This window comes from Lithobates pipiens, unplaced genomic scaffold (genome assembly GCF_037356315.1).
Source record: "Lithobates pipiens isolate NorthernLeopardFrog02 unplaced genomic scaffold, aLitPip1_a1.2 Scaffold_3, whole genome shotgun sequence".
In the NCBI taxonomy this organism is placed as follows: domain Eukaryota; kingdom Metazoa; phylum Chordata; class Amphibia; order Anura; family Ranidae; genus Lithobates; species Lithobates pipiens.
In genome coordinates this window covers 17,770,286-17,790,322 of record NW_027507790.1, presented here as the reverse complement: position 1 = coordinate 17,790,322, position 20,037 = coordinate 17,770,286, and the positions used below count along the sequence as shown (strand labels likewise).

General features: G+C 41.9%; 1 protein-coding gene across 7 annotated transcripts in view; it reads left to right on the top strand.

Annotated features, from left to right (window-relative positions):
• GIT2 (GIT ArfGAP 2) overlaps positions 1-20,037 on the top strand; it is a 174,787-nt gene that overhangs the window by 71,233 nt on the left and 83,517 nt on the right. For 6 of the 7 annotated variants that reach the window (XM_077461335.1, XM_077461334.1, XM_077461341.1 and 3 more), the window contains exons 14-15: positions 10,182-10,331; positions 17,557-17,805. In XM_077461335.1, the coding sequence (XP_077317461.1) occupies positions 10,182-10,331; positions 17,557-17,805 (399 nt within the window). Of the gene's footprint in view, positions 1-10,181; positions 10,332-13,178; positions 17,044-17,556; positions 17,806-20,037 lie in introns of those variants that run through there. The other variant, XM_077461340.1, reaches the window with a different exon arrangement.

The window sequence follows — 20,037 nt, the reverse complement described above, 5'->3', positions numbered from 1 at the left end:
CTTTCATGTGGATAAGACTGATAAACAATGCTTTTTTACCCTTCTCTGCCCCCCTTGGGCGCAAATTGCTGACAATCCAATAGCTGCTATATCGGTAGGAGTCGGAGGCTCGTCACTAGGACCAAGTAAACACTCCATGCTTTTTCACTACAGAAGAATATGGGAACTAGCGTCAACCAAATTAAATGTAATGTCACCAAATGACTATACGCCACAAGGCATTACAAACAATTAACCGGAATTTCAAAAAATCCATAGTGTTATGCTATGGGTCTCAAGGGGAATATACTACATGAATCACCTGATTCGCAGTGGAACTGTCAAAATGTTCCAAACAATTCAGGAGGAATTTGGTGTTCCCGACAATATGCTATTCCAGTACCTTCAGGTTCGGCATGCACTTAGGGCACAGTTTCCGCAGTCACCGCCACAGCCTGCTTCCAACCCTATTATTGCAATAGTGAAGGATACAGATTCCAAAAAGCTTATTTCATGCTTCTACGTTATGCTCACAGCTCCCGTCTCGGCAAGGCTTGCGTATGCTTTAAAGTCTTGTTGGGAGGGCGATGTAGGAGAGCTGACAGATGAGGAATGGGGAGGAGGCTCTGGAAACGTGCAAGATGGTGTCCCCCAGACTCCAAGATGGGCTATCTCAAATCTACATAATTCATAGGGCATACCTTACCCTCCTCAGGACCGCCAAGTATAATACAAACCAATCTGTGTTATGCCCTGTATGTACCCTTGAGACGGGGACGTTCTTCCACCTTATCTGGTCTTGCCCTAAACTTCAGGAACTTTGCAAACAAATAGTGTCCTTTCTACATGATGTCATGGGCTCACCCCTAGCCCTTGACCTCAAACCCTGTCTCCTAGGGATATTTCCCGATGTACTGGATAAATTTACCAAAACTTTCTTACAAGAAACCTTGTTTTTTCCACTAGAAAAGTGATAGCTAGACAGTGGATGAGATCCCTTCCACCCAAGGTGGCAGATTGGAAACGGGAAGTTAATCTAACACTCCCATACAAAAAATTCATATATAAAAATAAGGGATGCCCGGCTAAATACAATAAAATCTGGGATAGGTGGTTGCAAGAGGCTGGCACACATAATTAGGAAATTTGGAGTACTGTTGAAATGGATGAAATGTCTAAGATGTTACATTGCTCGGCTATAATACCTATTGTCTATTGCGATGAAGAAATATTCCTTTATGTACTGTTATGACTATGGTGAAGCACTTCTTGAATGTTCGGTGCTTTCTGCTATGGTTGTAATCTCTGCAATAATGTTCAATAAACACCTGTTCAATAGAAAAAAAGAAGTCCGTAGAAGGAGGGGAGGTTCAGAGAAGACAGGATCAAATGGTCTTTTTACACAAGGCAGAGTATTAACCCCTTAGGCTGCATTCACAATTGAGTATTTTCAGCTCATAAAACGCTCGTAAAATGCCCGAAAAAAAGCCAGAAAAACGCCCAACAAGCAAAATCCCATTCATTTCAATGGCACCTGTTCACATCTGAGTGTTTTGTCACCTGAAGCAAAATGCCTGAAAAACGCCCTAAGCTCAAAAAACAAACAAACCAGGAGCTTCTTTGGGGCAGATTACAGCCATTTTCCTGCCTTTTACATTGGTGGCCTGAGCAAAAATGCAGCAAAATTGTGGTTAAAAAAAAATGCGCAACTTTGAAACGTGTGAATGCAGCCTTAGGTTCCACAGTGAGTATAACCAGCATGCTTTTTTGCAGATACAGACTGATTTTTCTGTTGTGGGTTTAGTAACACTTTAAGTATTCATACCAGAGGTTAACTCAATTAATATCTACAGCCCATTCAGCTTAACATACAAATGAAAAGCAAAGTGTGTGTGTATATATATATAATATATATATATATATATATATATATATATATATATATATATAAAATCTCTATTTATAAAACATAAATACACATGTTCTTTTTTTTTTTTTTTGTAAGTGATCACATTCCCTTAGTTCTCAGCTGCATAAGAGCTTGGGGGGGGGGGGGGAAAGCTGCAGAACACTGAGTTTCCTAGTGAAAGGCTGTGCGGGGGTTGTGTGTCAGGACAAGTCTGATCATTAGAGGAGTGTAGGCTGAGTTCCCAGCATAGCTAGAGTACTGCTGTGCTGTTCTGCTTAGTGTGGTCAGTTTTTAATAGGAAAGCAGAAGGACAGACAGGAACATTGGGGATTTCACACAAAGGAGGCAATACAAAGAGAACAGGATACTTTTTCATACAGGGACATGGTATGGCAGGCACACATCAGGAATATGAAATGTTTTGTTTACAAATGCTTTAATGATATCTCCAAATCTCTCTTTAAAAGCAGTAATACTGTATATTGTGAAATGTATAACGATATCTGAAAAAATTTATGCTACTAGAGTTAAATAGGTTATGTATTTTAGATAATTTGTAGACCTGGAAATGGTATTTAGCACACAAGGCCAGTCACACCTTCTGTGGAAAGTGTACATTACATCTCCCTTAGTTATCCATGATACAGTGTGGAATCTATTCGTGGTGCTGACAATTTGGATTTAAGGCTTAAAGCATTAACTGTATTGTAGTGTTACCCTAGGAGTTGTAAGTATCGGGCTGTGTTCTCACTATTGCGTATTGGATGCGGGTTTCCAAACAAGCGCCCTCTACCTCCTGAACTATACCAGGCTTCATGGACCAAAGCACCTTGTCGGCAAAGCACCATGTTGATGGGGACAAGGGTCTGTTGGTGTGGTGCTTATCAGTATCTGAAAGTTCCCTTTTATAAGCACCTAGAATGCCACCGCTGACCCAAGGAGGAAAAAAAAGTGCTCCATACCTGACGAAGGCTCCTGCTGCATGACAGCTCTGCTTTGTGACTGTTCGACACTTTCCCACCCGGCCTATAGCAGAATGACGGCCAGGTGTTGGCTTTACCGTTCTGAGTGCCGTTACTCATTTGAAATTGAGAGGAGGATTCTCCATTAATTTTGACAGAGGCCTGCGGGTGGTTATAGAGGACCTGGATCCATTGGATCATTCTCGGGCCTATACCCATAACTTCCAACGTTTCTATCATAAGTCCCCAGTCTACCCTGTCAAATGCTTTTTCTGCATCTATAGACAGGAATAGAGCTGGGGACCCACTATTTTTCAGGGCCTGGAGGAGGAGTAAAGCCCTCACCCCATTGTCCCTTCCTTCTCTCTCGGGAATAAATCCGACCTGATCTGGGTGCACTAGATCACTCATCTTGTTCTTCAGCCTGGCTGCCAGTATTTTGGCGAATAATTTTGTGTCCGCATTCAATAATGCTATTGGCCTATAGCTTGAGCAAAGTAAGTGATCCTTCCCTTCCTTCGGAATTACCGTAATTGAGGCCCGTAAAGCTTCAATGTTCATGTCGTATTGTGTACCGAGCCCGTTCATATAATGACATAGTCTTGGGACTAAGATTTCCTTAAATTTTTTATAATAAATAATCGTGAACCCGTCAGGCCCGGGACTTTTGCCCAATTCCGTCTCCTTTAATGCTCTAAAGATTTCCTCCTCAGTGATAGGTCTGTCTATACTGTTTCTTTCACTCTCATGTAATTGGGGTAAGTTAGTATCATGCAAAAATTCTTTAGTGATTTCCTTATCCCCTTTACCACCCCTCCCTTTTTGGCCAACATTATATAGGGCACTGTAGTATTGTCTAAATACCTCCGCGATTTCCTTAGTGATATGAACCATCTTTCCGTTCTTATCCTGGATTTTATCGATAAAATTGATCTCCCTCCTCCCTTTTAGTTATCTCGCTAAGTATTTGCCAGTTTTATTTTTCCCATAGTGTCTCTCTCTAATTCTCCCTTCAAGTGACCTCCTTGCTTCCTGATCCAAAAGGTCTTTAAGTTCCTCCCTTTTATTAATCAAAAGGTGAAGAAGTTCCGGCTGTTGGACCTTTTTGTTTTTTGTGCTCTTGTTCTAATCTATGGACTTCTTTAATCAGGTACTCCCTTCTCTGAATTTTAGCTTTTTTTTTATTTGTGCCAATGGAGATGAGGATACCCCTAATATATGCTTTATGTCCCTCCCATAGGGAGGCACCCGAGATATCCCCTGTATCGTTCGTCGAGAAGTAGAATTCTAATTCTTTCCGGATTATCTCGATAGTATCGTTGTCCTGAACAAGATTTTCATTTAATCGCCAAGTAAAGGGTTGTCTGTATAGCCCTGGTATCCTCAACTTCATTGTCACAGGAGAGTGATCAGAGAGGGAGGCTATTCCTATCCCTGTCTCTACGACGTCCTCTAACAGCCTGTGGTCCACCAATATGTAATCCAATCTGGAATACGTCCCGTGCACTGGGGAATAGAAAGAGAAATCCTTCGTTTTCTCATGTTGTGTCCGCCAAGCGTCCACCATTTGATGTTGTTTCAGGCGATGTTTCAATATTTTCAGGGTCCTCTCATTCGTCCCCCTTGCGTGGGACGTACTGTCCATGGCGGAATCCATACAAAAATTAAAATCCCCTGCTAGGATTACATCACCAGATTTAAATTCTGCTAATCTTCGCAGGATCCGTTTCATATATCCTAAGGGATTATTATTTGGGCAATATACGTTAGCAAGAGTAAACACCCTGTTTCCTAGCTCACCCTTAAGGAACAGGTATCGGCCCTCAGGGTCAGTCAATCTATCGGTCAGAGTAAATAGTGTATGTTTCTCGAATCCAATTGCCACCCCCTTAGCCCTCCTAATTGGGGAGTCACCGTAGAACCAGGTCGGGAAGCTGTCTGAGTATAACTTAACATTCGAATCCAGGGAGAGATGGGTCTCCTGCAAGAATACTACTTCAGCTCTACATTGATGTAATTCCATTAAGAGTTTGTATCTTTTGTTTGGGGCGTTTAATCCTCTTACATTGTAGGATATACAATTTACCTCAGTCATCCTGTACTGACTACTGGCATACTTAATCTATATTTATTTATCCAACCCAAAATTTTCATGACTCTTTCGGTCCCCCACACTACAAGGCGATTCTCCTCCCTCTCCCCCCCCCCCCATCCCTTCACCCACCCCCCTCCCCCACCCCTGGCCCTGTCCTGGCCTATACTTGACAATGGGTAGCACTGCCCCCCTCAGCAAGTAATACCTTCCAGGGTGTGACTCCAACTGCGGGCTTCCACTTCAACACCCCCTGTCCCCCCACCCCTAGGGGGAGAGATACTCCGTCTCCAGACAGGGAGTGGTGGAGCCCGGATCCGCCTTACCTATCCCTCTTCCCTTCCAACCCAACCCCGCACCCCCCCCGCCCCCACCCCAAAAAAACCCACTCAGAGTAAGAAAAGAAAACAAAAACGACCTGAAACAGACAGAGAAACCAAAGGGCCCGCGCGATAAGCGCTGAAAACCCCCTCTTCCCCTCCTAATAAGCCCGTTAAATTTCACGAGAGTCTCGGGGGAGCTTAAGGGGTAGAATTCCCAAGTTATTACAAAAGACCTCGATTTCTTCTAGGAACTTTAACTTGAAAGTCCTTCCCTCTCTCTGAACAATCAGAGCAGTCGGAAAACCCCAGCTGTATCTTATATTGGCACTTCTCAGTTGTTCCAGTAAGGGTTTGAGTTGTCTTCTCCGAGCTAAGGTCCCTGCGGAAAGATCTGCAAAAATTTGTAGGGTTGTCCCTTCATATTGTAATGAGGGCAATCCTCTTAGTTTACTCCAAATCTTGGTTTTGTCCTCGTAGAGATGAAATTTTACGATCACGTCTCGGGGTACCTCTACCCTCAGTCCTGGGGGTTTCCTTACTCTATGGACACAATCTATTTTTAATTCTTCACCTTCCACTCTTCCTAGTAAAGGGTTAAATAGCTTCGTCATCTTTGCACCGAGGTCTTCTCCTTGTTGTTCAGGTAAGGCTCTAATCCTCAGGTTCTGTCGTCTGCTCTGGTTTTCCTGTTCCTCCAGTCTTTATAAAATGTCCCTGTGAGCCTCTTGCATTTTTCTGGACTGCGCTTTTAAGTCTAGTAATTCCTGAGCTTGTTTGCCCATTAGATCCTCTGTTTCTTCAATTCTCCTTAACAGGTGACCCATATCCGCCCTAACGGTTAGGATCTCTGACTTAATTAAATTTTCCAGTTTCAAAAACATTTCTTGTATTTCACCTTTGGTAGGTATTTGGGAGATATCTGTCTGTTTTCTATTTTTACCATCCAGGTCTGACTCTGTTTCTTCACCAGAGGAGTCGCCTTGGATCCCAGTTGCTTTTCCAGCCTCCTTCCTCCTCTCTCGCTTGCCCGCTTGTTTTTTATCCAGGCCTGGACTTTTTTGGCTTGTCTCTTTAAGATATTTCTGGATCGAGCTTGTATTTAGGCTCTCTTTAGGGGCTTTAGAGTCATTGACTTTTGGGTTTCTACCCTTCATGTTGTCCCTCTTTGGCTTTCTCCTCCCCAGAGTTCCCTTTCGCTTGGAGACACCTTAGAAAAAGGCTGTGGGATTGCAAATAGCAAGCAAAAGACCAGGGTGCAGGTAATAGTAAAACTAAAATAGTCAAGTCCTTTCCTCTGAGCTAGCTATTGGCCTGTCTATAAGACAGCGAGCTCTTCCCAGGAAATCAGTCCATGGAGCTCTCGGGTCACGGTAAGCAAAGGGGAGATCTACTGCGCCCCTACTTAGGCAAGAGTATAGGCCAAGGTATCTCCTTTAACTGTCCATATCTTTGAGCGGTAGAGGCCAATAGGAGAACCAAAGAGGAGAACAATGCCAAAACGGGCCACAAGGGGTCCCCTATTCTCCCTTTACACACAGGTGTATTCTCCCCAAAAAAGATAAGATTGAAAGTGTAATTTTCTAGTTCTGGGGGATTACCAGATGCTATATTTGGGGTCTTTGGTCCCTCCTGCGATAGGGGAATCCTCTTGCGACTCTCAGACTTAGTCGTCCCCGGTTTCTCCACTCATTCAAAGCGGGGGCATATGGTCTTGCCCGTGACTGCCTTACAAGCAGACGTGGGTCCTTAAACTGGGCTACCTTTAATTTAAATCAACTCGAGCCGGAGCAGCAAAAAAACAAAAAAAAAAATGCCCCACCAATCAAAATTGTATCAGAGATCAATACTGAACTTTTCAAGGCTTAAATAATGTATAAAAATTGCTATATATCATCAGTGTCCTGGGCAGTACTTTTCAGGGCATAGAGTAGCATGTGAATCTTAATATGTGTATTCCAAGTGCTGCTATTCAATGAGTTGCATTTGAATCCATCAGTTTGCTCCTTAGTTGCTCCTGCTTAGTACTTAACTGGAAGATATGTAACAGTCCAGGAAAAAAAAAAAAAAAAAAAAAAGCAAAGCAGTTTGGAAGGGTCTGACCTGTTAGTAGTCTTCTGCGTGTATTGGATCTTCAGCTCACAGGGACTGTTCTCCCTCAGCAGCATCTGGTGGAAGAGTATGGGGGGGGGGGGGGGGTAGAGCCGAGGACTCCGCTCGCTCCAGCGCGGTCCTCCGTACCGTCTACCGGTGTCCCTCCGGTTCACGCTGTGAGTGCTCTCTGGTCCGGGCAAGCGGGCGTTCGAGTGCGGGTGCTGGGGCCGGAGCGGGAATCATTTAGGAGCGCCGCGCTCTCTCCCTGCGCTTAGCTCCTGATGGTGCGGCGAATCCTCCTCCATCCCGTCGCGTGGAAGCCACCGCTAGGCCCCTCCCCTCTCACGTACGCCGCATGACGTGTGAGTGTTCGGCTTAAGCCTCCCCGACTCGGGATATCCCCTTAACAAATTTATGTCCATCAGTGTGCAGCTTAGTAAAAATGTGCCTCACATACCTTGAGCTCAGGAGTAATCAGCACCTTACCGTTCTGAGTGGACGTCATATGACGTCCTCTCAGTGCCGCTTGTGGGGCCACACAGCCACGTAGTCTGTGTCCCCCAGAGACAGCTGATGGCTAACCATTGAATGGCTTGCTGCCGGTACCATGTGACCAATAGCAGCAGATTGCATGACAGTTGTAAACAATGGATGGCTTCCTTACATGCCATCTGTTGTGTACAATTGTGTTGTTGTGATTGGTTAGTGTGATCGCATGGTACAGACAGGGCCAATCACAGCCCATCTATACCATGTCCTTAGCTTTGACCAATCGCAGCTAATCACAACAAAACCTGAATGAATCAATTTCATTCAGTAAAGTGCTTGCTTATAACAATGCAATTTGCTGCTATAAGCAATCATAGTGTGTTAAAAAAAAAAAAAAAAAAAAAAAAAAAAAATTCTGATCACTTCCCCAGAGTAGTACAGTATTACTATGGTTAACATTATATTGCTCTGGTCAGTGTGTTGCCCCTAATCACCACCACACCAGTTATATGATGATGCTGTACTGCACTGGTGACGTGAAAAATAAAAAAAAAGGAACTTTATTTATTTTTTTTTTTTTATTTCTTAATTTACCAAAAAATTATGACAAAAAAATGACAACTTCTAAAAACCCACCATGCCTCTTACTAAATACCTTGGACTGTCTGCTTTCCAAAAAAGGGTCATTTGTGGGTATTTGTGCTGACCTGGAATTCTAGGGACTCGTGAAATTGGTGGGAGGATAGCTGGAACTGGTCCTGTAGTTAAGGGTGGACACAAGAGGTGGTAGTCTTGTCAGTACATCGGGATTGATCATTTTTTAGATATATACCATAGGTTGTGGACTCCCTAACTTTCACATCGACTAAATAATATTCACTGTTTGGGTTATTTTCACCAAATAAATGTAGCAGAATACATTTTGGCCTGAGTTTATAAAGAACAATTATTTGCAAAATCATATAACAGAAATTAAGAAAAACATTTTTTTCCCCCACATTTTCAGTCACCCAGTACACTTTTTGCCAAAAAAAAAGTCATAAATACCACCAAATGAGAGCTTGAAGTGTGTGAAGAAAATTATAAAAATGTAGTTTGGGTACAGTGCTGTATGACCACACAATTGTCATTCAATGTATGACAGCACTGAAAGCTGAAAATAGGCCTGGGCAGGAAGGGAGTAAAAGTGCCCCACATTGAAGTGGTTAAATAACTAAGGGGTGGGGCCACCCGAATACATTGCCGGATGACCCTGCCCTTATGACAGCGTCGACCCATCATGCCCTAGGGTGGCATGCTTGATAATGAATCTACACCAGGGGGACAGGTCATTTTTTACATTACACATTTTTACCCCATACAGATTCATATGGGGGGGGCGGGGCAGGAGCTGGGGTCCCCCTTGTTTAAAAGGGCACCACAACCACCAGCGAGGGTTTTAGGGAGGGGGCCCATGCTTTGGTGCATGTGGCCTGGTATGATTCAGGATGGAGGGGGGGGGGGTGCTTGTGTGACGTGGAGTTCCCCTTAAAATCCATACCAGACCCTAAGGACCTGGTGTGGGGGGAGCCCCGCGCAGTTTTTTTTCCTTTTCATTTTCATTGCCGCAAATTATTTTTCTTTACATTCAGCTGTCAATGGGGAAACCCACGGACAGCTGATGAGTCATCAGTTGTTAAGGACGTAGTGGCCAGCACCTGGCCTACTCCTTAACCAGCACTTCTTCACACAAAATTCAGATCGATCAATTTTCAACCGATTCGAAATGGTTGTAAAAATTTGAAATTTGTTATAAAATGAAGAAACAAAACCAAACTAATTTTTCTGTTCTGCACACTTTGTAGAGTACAAACAAAACAATCACTTTGGTCAAAGCCAAAGTTGTAACAAAACCACACTCAATCCAAAGTTGCATAAAAGTCACAATGGAAAAAGCACGATTTTGAGGTCGCACAAGTGTGAATGGGGTTTAAAATGTACCTCTGGGTTTGGCAGGTTTCCCCAATGACAACTCTGCATTCTCCTTTGCTGATCTACAGCGTTCCCCACTGCCAACTCATTTATTCCTAAGGTGGCCAGTGATTCCTTCTGAAAATTGGAGCTGCCTGGATATCATACTTGCATACCTTTTTTGCATCAGCACTTTGACTCTTTGACATGTAACAAACAAAAGGAATATGCCTACCATTTCCAGGTCAGTGGCTGAAAAGGTATTGAAGACAGCAGTATGTTCAGAAGGTGGCTAGGAAAATCAACCTCCATATTTCTTTTATGACAAGTTTACTTTAATCTTAAAACAGTTTGCTAACTATAAAAGTATATAATTTATTTCCCAGAGTTTGGAAGGTGATGTGTCTGATGGGACTGTCACAGCACAAGTTTTTATGGATGTAAAAAATGCCCTAGCTGCATCAGAAGCAAAAATTCAACAGCTGATGAAGGTTAATAGTAATCTGAGTGATGATCTCCGGATAATGCAGAAAAAGGTAAACATTTACACAGATTTTACCTGTGCTAAATACAGTAATTATCAGAATATAGATTAATTGCTGGCAAATTGGTTAAAGGGTAGGTTTTCTTTAAAACATGTATATTTGTTTTTATTTTAATTTTTTTGTTTGTTTTTTTGCTCAGTTCATGGGGGCTTGATGGTAACCAACTAAAATTATTTAAGGGCGCTGTCATTGTTTGTACCTGTTTATTGCAAAACTTCCAATAAATGTGTTCTGGGGAGCGTTTTCCACAAGAGGCTAAAGCCTAAAGCTGCTTCTGTCAACTTTGCATAATGGTAAAATATGAGTCTAAAAGAAGAATATTTTCTGGACAACTGGATAGCGCACGCAGGTGCAATATCACGCTTTTAGGTCTGGGGTTGACAACCTTGAGGAGAAGGATCTACTTTAAAAGGAAACGTGCTATTTTTTTTTTAAAGTCAGTAGCTACAAATGCTGGCTGTGACTTCCTGCTGTTACTGATCCAGATCCCAACTGTGCATGCATAGGATCACGCTGCAACTTCAGACTGTTCCCACAGCCTCCTGGGACATGTGACATTGTTGAAATTCTCGCTAAGGTGAGAAATGTGGAGGTGGGGGCGGGCACCTGTCAGAAAAAAGTATCTACTCCTCAGAGAAAAAAACAGCACCCCAATAATGTTACAGTAGGGGATGAGTGGAACTTCCACTTTTAAGTGACATATTACAGGCTCACAAAAAAAAAAAAAGCATGTTATACTTACCTGCTCTATGCATTGGTTTTGCACTGAGCAGCTCCGATCCTCCTCTTGGGTCCCCCGCCGGTGCTCTTGGCCCCTCCCTTTTGCTGAGTACCCCCATAGCAAGACTCTTGCTATGGGGGTACTTTTGTATGCTCGCTCCCAAGCTGTCTGTGTTGTCCATAAGACACACGGGTTGATTAACTAAATCTGTAAATTGCAATATCTGGTGCAATTCTGCATAGAAAACAATCGGCTTCCAGGTTTTATTGTCAAAGCTTAAATGAAGGAGGTAACATTAGATGCCGATTGGCTATCGTGCACATCTGCACCAGATTTTGCACTCTCCAGTCTTAGTAAATCAACCCCACAGAGTGTGGCTCTGCTCCAAACCCCCCCCCCCAACTTCCTCCTCACTGCCTGTGATTGACCGCAGTGGGAGCCAATGGCTTGGGCACCATGCTGGATTGAGATTGGGCTTGGGTAAGTATTACAACCACTTTAAACTGTCCTAGTGCTTCTAAAGGACTGCTGTGTCTATAATCGCATAATTTAGAAGAAATCTTTCAGACAAAGAATAAGTAACTGGTTTGCATGCATCCTTTCACCCTACAAGCTGGTTGACGGAGGTCTACTCACTTTGAGACCCTGACAATTAGTTGACAGTGCTTCCAAGAAGATCTGAGGTATCTACTGTCCAGTAAGGCAATTTTACTTGGCTACAGCCTGCTGTGAAAATCTCAGACCAGCTTCAGGTACCCATTGAGAAGCTGCTGATTTCTGTGGCCAGATTGTATTGTCCTGTGCAAAGCAAACCAGATCTGTGTAGCGGTTACCTCAGTAGTGTTATGGAGACCTCCTATTGACTGGGGAGGCATGTATTGTGCATTTTTCTTTAGTTACTGTGTTTAGGATATATAACTGCCCTAAAAGAGACCTTTTCTGTTATTTTTCCATTTCATTTAGCCATTAGCAATTTAAAGTGCAGGAGAGTTCAAGGGTCACTAACAGCATGACACTGAGTGTCACTAATGCAACTCAGTAGGTGAAAACTAGATATTGATTAAAGACCACTGACAGCAGGGCAGACAAATACATGTACAGTCTTCTTCTCCCTCATTGAGTGGTCACCTGTGCTTAGAGAAGATGGTATGGAATCAACTGATGGGATTAAAAAAAAAAAAAAAAAAAGTTTCCCTTTGTGCATGCAACCAGCAGATTATGCCTGCGTTTATTTGTGGATTTTCTGCTTGGTTCACACTAGCTGCAGCCACAACTCACAGTAGGGGATCCTGTGCGTCCCTGTTATCCATTTCAGGTGCGAATTGGGTCAGAATTTTTGCCTGAATTCAGACCCGAAACTGAGCCAAAAATGGACAGGACCCTTTTCTAGTGCACTCTGCAGCCGCCCTGGAGATGCGTGAACCTGCTCTATTGAGAGCCGGTTACACTCTCCTGTCATGCAAATTGAATGTGGGGAAACCCATATCCAGTTTGCTCAAGTATGAACCCAGCCTAAAACACAAATTGCCCTATTGGGTACTAGTTTGCAATCCACTGTAAGGTCCCAATAGACAGGAGCTTACCCTGGCCTTAGTTTGACAGCTTGTCTACCATCTGCCCTCACCCAAGAGCTGCATTCCCCCTGAAAACTGGAACTTTGTTCCCTTTCCCCAGTCTATCATGCAGTTCGTGGTGCCTGAGAATTGCCCTGTGGGGAAGTATGCATTTTCTTGTAAGCTCTACAGAAAGTCACTATTTACATTGCAACGTTCGGGCTTTAATAGAGAAGAGGTATGATGTGGCACCGATTGTTCCTGCTATGCAACCCAAGGCTTGGTTTATATTAGGGCTGTCAAGGTATACTTTAATCCTGGTATTGCAGCTTGATGGTTTTGACATTGTATATTTTATATTTGTAAGTTAGACTGTAACTTACTGATAAAATATAAGGGAGTTAAGGGTTTGACTGCTGCTTTTCATTGATAGGATTTTATTTCAATCAGAGTAGCAGCCAAATTTTAACTTTTTAGCAAGGACAGTTCCTTAAGCATATTCTTATAATGTATATAATTAGAAACGTGGCGCTGGTCGTATGATCAATATCTGATCTTTCACAGTTACTGGAAAAAGACTAATTAAAGAAGACGAGGAGCTACTCCTGCTGTCAATATGTTTCCTTCTTGGATGGGTCATTTTTTTTTCCATAAAGTGGTGTTTGAGTTTAGTACAATTCAGACTGACTATGATAGTGGGAAAGGTTATCATATATCTTTTTCTATGGATTGAAGAGGAGAACCAAGAAAAAACAAAACCACTAGAAAACTACAAGAATATTTAGGGATTTTTTTTTTTTAACTTTCAGCTTCAGTGCTGCATGATTTCATAGCTATGGTCATTCTTTTCATGAGCAACCTTATTTTTTTACCTTTAAAAATGTATGGACTTTCTCTATTTGAGTAAAAAAAAAAAAAAAATAGATCAGATACTTTTACAGTGAAAGGCTCAATTTATTACTAAAAGAACCAGTAAGCCTAAAACATTATTGAAAAAGTTACTACTAAGTGTATATATAAAGTCAAACTTGTTTTTTTTTCCCATTTTGGATGTTTTAAACCCTTGTCAGGTTTTCTTTTGTCATTGTGTCTCATCACTTTCTGTCCTGTAGACCCAACAGGAAATAGAAGGAAATCTCTTCCCCCCTAGTGTGAGAGAAGCCATCTTAGATATTTGTTTCGATTATATTTTGTTTCTGGTGTCAAATAACAGATTTAATTATGTAAAATGCAGGACAGCAATAAAACCTGACAGAGGTTCTAACTCCAAACTATTCAGTCCAAAGCTAAAAGCACACTTTAATATAATGCTGTTTACCAGTCCTTTGATAACATGGCTGCATTCTTTTATTTTTCAGCCTTTTTCCCCCCTAAAATGTTAATAGGTAATTCTATGAAATAAACACTTTCTCTGTTCCTGGATGGCCCTACTCCATATGTGAAGGTAGCCATGGTTTGCCACCCAGGCTTGGACTTTACTTACTGTATATCAGCTTGTCTCTATATAGATCGTAATGGTATTGGTAGTTTGCACTATAAAAGAACACTGCATTTCTGGCAAGATCAAGATTTTTGTTGTACTTGTTCAAAATATTCTTGGCCTGAAAACAGTAAACTAATGCAGCCACCATAGTGAAGGACTGGTAATGTACAACATGTTAAAATTGTGTTCTTGGGTTTGAGTTATCCTTTAAGGTATGTTTGTGCCTTTGCAATGCTGTTTTTGACTTAAAGTAGAGCTAAAGGTAAAACTTTTTTTCTTTTTGGATAGAGTAAGGTAGGGTTATAACCCCTGTAAGGTTTATTTTTGCCTTATGTGTCCTAATAAGGGAACCTCTCTCACTTCCTGCCCCATACCCAAAACAGGAAGTGAGAGAAATTCCATCAACTGAGGGAATCCCTTGCTGTCTCCAGATCTAGTCTCCCCGTTGGAAGAGTCCCCTCCTATTTCTGTCCTGGGACAATCTAAAATGTGTGGTTTTCTTTTACTTTCACTTTCATTGATTATGGTAAACAGGGCAAATAGGGTGAATCTCCCTGACAGGGGCATAGACAGCAATAAAAACCTAATGGGTATTCTAATCCCTAAATGCTTCATCCACTGCCTTTAGTTAAACTTTCAACTGTAAAAATATTGATCAACAGAGCATAAGGCTGAATGCTCTTTCCCTCTCATCAAACAGTGTGCCTGGTGGAAATGAAGCCATTCCAGTAATTCTTTAACATCACCAATATTTTCTTCATCTGGGGCGAAATGTTTGTCAATGTTATTGCTTGTTTGTCTAGGTCAAGTAGTATTTTAAGTTTGCTGGTTCATTAAGATGGCCTGTATGCTATTTATTTTGTTTTAGAGTTTTTTTTATTCATTCTTCTAAAGGATTCAGCAATAGGTGTGTGCGTGCGTGCGTGTGTACAGTATGTATGTATACTTTCTTGCAAAAGTTGCGGTCCCTGAACTAATTTTTTTTTAATTTTACTGAACAGAAAATCCTACTCTGAGTCCATGCTTGTAGCTGCCTGGAACTGATGTCAGTTTGACAGCTTAAAAATGTTGTATGTTGTAGCTAGCTACAACTTTCTAAGCATCTAGTTGGTGTATCTACCATGTTTTTTTACATAGCGGTTTATTAAAGAAAGTGGATAATCTGGCCCTTATTAAAGGAGACGTCCAGCCTAAGCTTGTTTGGTTGGGCTTCTCCTATGGGTCACAAAAGTGCAAATAGTTTTGCACTCATGTGATCCGTTTTCAGCAGAAAGCGGACTAAAGTCCGCTCTCTGCTGACGTCACAGTAATCGGTCCAGGCAGCACGTCATTGCGACACAGTCTGGATCCGCCAGGTACCTGGACTGACACCCATCTCAGCCTGTCAGCGAGTCTCTGAGAGCCTGAGATGGCCGTTCCCCACCCCTCCACAGCTCAGCGCTCCAGTGAACCTGGAGGAGCAGAGAGGACAGTCAGCAGCTCTCTGCTCGGTAAGCTGTGCGCACCGAGCCATCGGTGATGTTCGATCGCTCAGTTCTCAGTGTAGAGGCAGTGGGGGACAGATGTAGCATCGAACCGATGCTGCATCCACCTAGGTAAGTATGATGGAGGAAGACCCCCCCCAAACCCATACTTTTCTTTTAATTCCTCCCCCACTGTCCTTAGATTTCTATTTTTCAATCATGCTATTGAGATGTTTTTGCATGTGCTTTTTTTTGTCATTTCGAAGTGTCGGAATGACTATAGCCTATTTTTTAAGGCAGATTTGCTCCAATTTGTTCATGTTTGAGAACCTGGCACTATACAGAATATAAAAAACTGAACCAAGATCACACCCAAATAGTGTACTAAGCTGTGTTATACAGTCCTAAAAGACTGCTCTGCAGAATAGTAATGTTTGGGGTAAATTACCAATGCAAAATATTTCAGCCCCCCCCCCTTACAGATAACCACTTCCAGGCCGCCCTATAGGAGATTTACTGCTACAGAGTGACCCTCCCGTGCAGGGGGCGTGCGCACGTGCCGCCAGCAAGCTGCTTCTGCTGTGATTAATCGCAGCAGATGTTGATCTGCGGGTGCCGGACATTGGATGTCCACCGTCGCCTGCCCAACATTGGTAAAACACACGGAACAGAGATCTGCCTATGTAAACAAGGCAGATCACCGTTCTGATGGGGGGGGGGGGGGGTGGATTTTCTGTCTCTCTAATTTCTTAGTAAAAGCACCACACACTGTACACATAAACACTGACTAGGCACACCATTAACCCTTTGATCACCCTAGATGTTTAACCCTTTCCCAGCCAGTGTCAATAGTAAAGTGACGGTGCATATTTTTAGCACTGATCACTAGTATAAAAAAAAGATTAAATTTCCATAAATATATACCATAGTTTGTAGATGCTATAACGTTCGCGTAACCCAATCAGTATATGCTTATTGGTATATTCCCCCCCCCCCCAAAAAAAAAAAAACATGTAGCAAAATACATATTGGCCGAAATTTATATAGAATTTTTATTTATTACAATTTTGTATGAGATGAGACATGGGCCTGTTCAACAAAGTAAGCCAACATCGGTTCAGGGTAGGTTTTTATGTTCAGTAAATAGGGTTTTTAAATTCTATATACTTTTGCAAGGCATTGGATATTACATTTAATTACCTTGGCCTACATCAATCTCTGTTGTTGTACATTATTTATATGCTGCTTTAATGTAAAGTTTATGTTAGCCATAGTACTTTAAAGTATAAGTCTTGAGCACTGTCAGCTGGGAATCTGAATAGCAATATAGTGGGAAAATGGTGTTATTTCATAACACTGCAGTACCACCAGACAGTCCACTTCTTTTGAGATTTTCTGTAAATTGGGATAGACATTTGATATTGCCTGTCATTTATGTACAATTTTGTAAGCAATTGATGATAATAAAATCTATTTAAACATATTTTTCTGGATTTGTTTGGATGATTATTTGTTCAATGCAATGCTCCTATTGCTTTGCTTTGCTGCTTAATTTTTTTCTTTCTTGGCATCATTGCTGACGTCTGGTGGTAAAACAGTGAGTTCTAGCTGAACTGTTTTCACTTCAAGGACAAGGAATATTTGGCATGACACAGGAATTATCATAGAATATGTTTATTTTCTTGGCTTATCCATAGAAAAGATAAAAAAGCAACCAACCGGAAAGAAGTTTTCACATCTTATTAACGGCTCTACAGGTGTATAACTTTACGTGAAAGTTACATATTTCATGAAAAAGGTTGATCATCTGCTTATCCCATTTATACTGGAATGTGGTCTTTTTTTAATGGCATGTACTAGCTCCAGTTAATTTCAGCATGTACAGAATTTTGTGTTTACGTTCTTGATTACTTTAGAAGAGCTGTTTGTCCACCTATTCACCCTACATCTATTATAAAGCAAATTGCAAAGTCCCACTGGTGAACATGTTTTTCAGCTCCAAACACTGCAATGTGAAAACACCAACCTCAGGAGACAGGCCACAGCAAATCTATATCAGGTCCCTGCTGGGTCAGAATTTGCAGACCTCGCCAACCCACCTTCATTAAAGAGACGGCCTTCAGCACGAGGTAGTAGACCCATGTCTATGTATGAGACTGGATCAGCTCAGAAACCCTACCTCCCATTGGGGGAAGTTTCATATCCAGAAGAGGGCATTAAAAGACTGCAGCCTTTCCCACCACATGTAAGTAAACAGAGTGCTTCTCCCACTTTTTGCATGCTTTGCTGTTCCAATTAGCATTTGTGCTACCCCATTTTTGCCTTTACGTTTTTTTTTAAACCTGTTATTTTAATAAAACCAGCTATGATCAATTCACTAACAGTTGTGCATCCAAGTATGGTGCACACATTTTTTTTCTTCCAGTTACAGGATGTTTTACAATCTTTTTTAACATGCATACTAAAAGACTTTCAAGAGAAGTCCATATTTACAAACTTTTTTTGTAAAATTACCGCACGAGTACTCATTCAAATCGGGTATAAAGCATTATTTTTGTCAACAACTGTTATTGTGACTTTTCTTGGTCCAGATTGGACTTTTAGGTTTATTACATTACCAAATTAGGGGTGTAGGTTTGAAAAGGTAGCAGGCCTACATGTTTGCCAATGGTTGCGATGTTCTGCACATAAAGCCCTTATTTTTAGAAGAACGGATTTCATTATAGATTATATTCCTGGAAATCAAAAGGAAATATATCAAACAGCCACATTCATAAGGATATTCATATTTTCCCCCCTTGCATTAGAAAATAAAATGTAACCACTTCAGCCCCGGAAGGTTTGGCTACTCAATGACCAGAGCACTTTTAGCGATACGGCACTGCGTCGCTTTAACTGACAATTGCGTGGTCGTGCGACACTGTACCCAAACAAAAATGACGTCCTCACTGTATAAATGTGACTGGCAGGGAAGGGGTTAACTGTGTTCCAACTGTAGGGGGAGGGGACTGACTATAGGAGATGACAGATCGTGGTTCTTAGCTATTAGGAACTCACGATCTGTATCCCCTCTCAGAACAGGGATATGCATGTTTACACACACGCACATCCCTGTTCTGAATCTCGTGCTTGTGATCGCTTGTGGCCGGCAGTCGTCGTGACCACCGGTCACAACCATCAGCACCCCCCACCCCCCCCCCCCGAGTGCAGCAGGCGTTTGAGCGCACCTGCTATTTCGCTCGCGGGATCGTGCTGACCTGGCGCTGTATAATGATGTTGGCTGGTGGGCAAGCGGTTAATTTGATATTTTCTGCCAATACAGTGTAATAAACCTACACCGCTATATTTGTAACACCTACATCTTTTTCATACTGCTACCCTAAGGCCCCATTTATATGAGCCGTATCCGCTTTTGCTCAGCAGGGGGATTCATCCACTGATTCCTTGCTGAGCTGGTAGATGGACAGGTCCATGCCCGCTGCGCGTATGCAGAGTAGATAAGGAACCCAGCCTGCTCTGCTTTATGGGTAGCCAGATGTAACGGGACCGGCTGATAAGATTTCTCGTGTGAAAGGGTTGCTAAATGCCACAAATCAGGATATAATGTATATATTGTTTTTCCTTAGCAGCTTGAGATATCTTGCTGTATGCAAAGTTGAAATTTGGAACTCTGCTTTACTGAAACACTAGAAATAATTACAACAGTTACAGTGCAACTGTATTAATCCACCCAAACAGTTTTAAGTGTAGCTTTTTCTTTTTGCCCCAGACACTAAATCATAAAATGCAAAAACGACATCAGGAGACTGGAGCACGATCGTCAGTTCCTTGCTTTCATCTGTGCCTTGGCTGTTGAGTGTTTTAATATTCAGTGTTTCCAAGCAAGGTTAAAGAGGAACTGCAGTCTGCTCACATAATTTATAATAAAACCATCTTTGCTATTCTGAAGCTTTCCTCCAACCACTTTGCATAATAATTTATATATACTGTGATTCTGCACTTGCCAAATATGCTGCAGAAATCTTCCCCCCACTGAGTCTGGCTGCAATCATTTTAACTGTGGGCAGCTGAAGCTGATGCCTGTTCACTTCCTGGATTTACACAGAGGCACACCTGCAGCTCTCATTGGCCCTCTTATGACTCATCCCTCCTCCCTTCCTGGCAAGCTCTGACGAGTGTGAGAGAGAGAGCTGTGCATGATGTTTTGAGCCTAGGCCAAGGCTTTTTACCAGAAACAGGAAGTGGACTGTATAAGGTATTTACTGGCAGAAAAAAATGTTTTACTATCCAAAGTTAAATGAACAAGGGCTGAAGATTTAATAGCTGGAAAGATGAAAAAAAGAATAAAGGTCCGCTTTAAGCTTTTATATATAATTATAAGTGCCCTAAATAAATGGTGTATTCTTATACATGTGATTGTTAATAAATTCAAATGAGGAGAAAGAAACATAATAAAGTATTCCACTCAATATTTTAC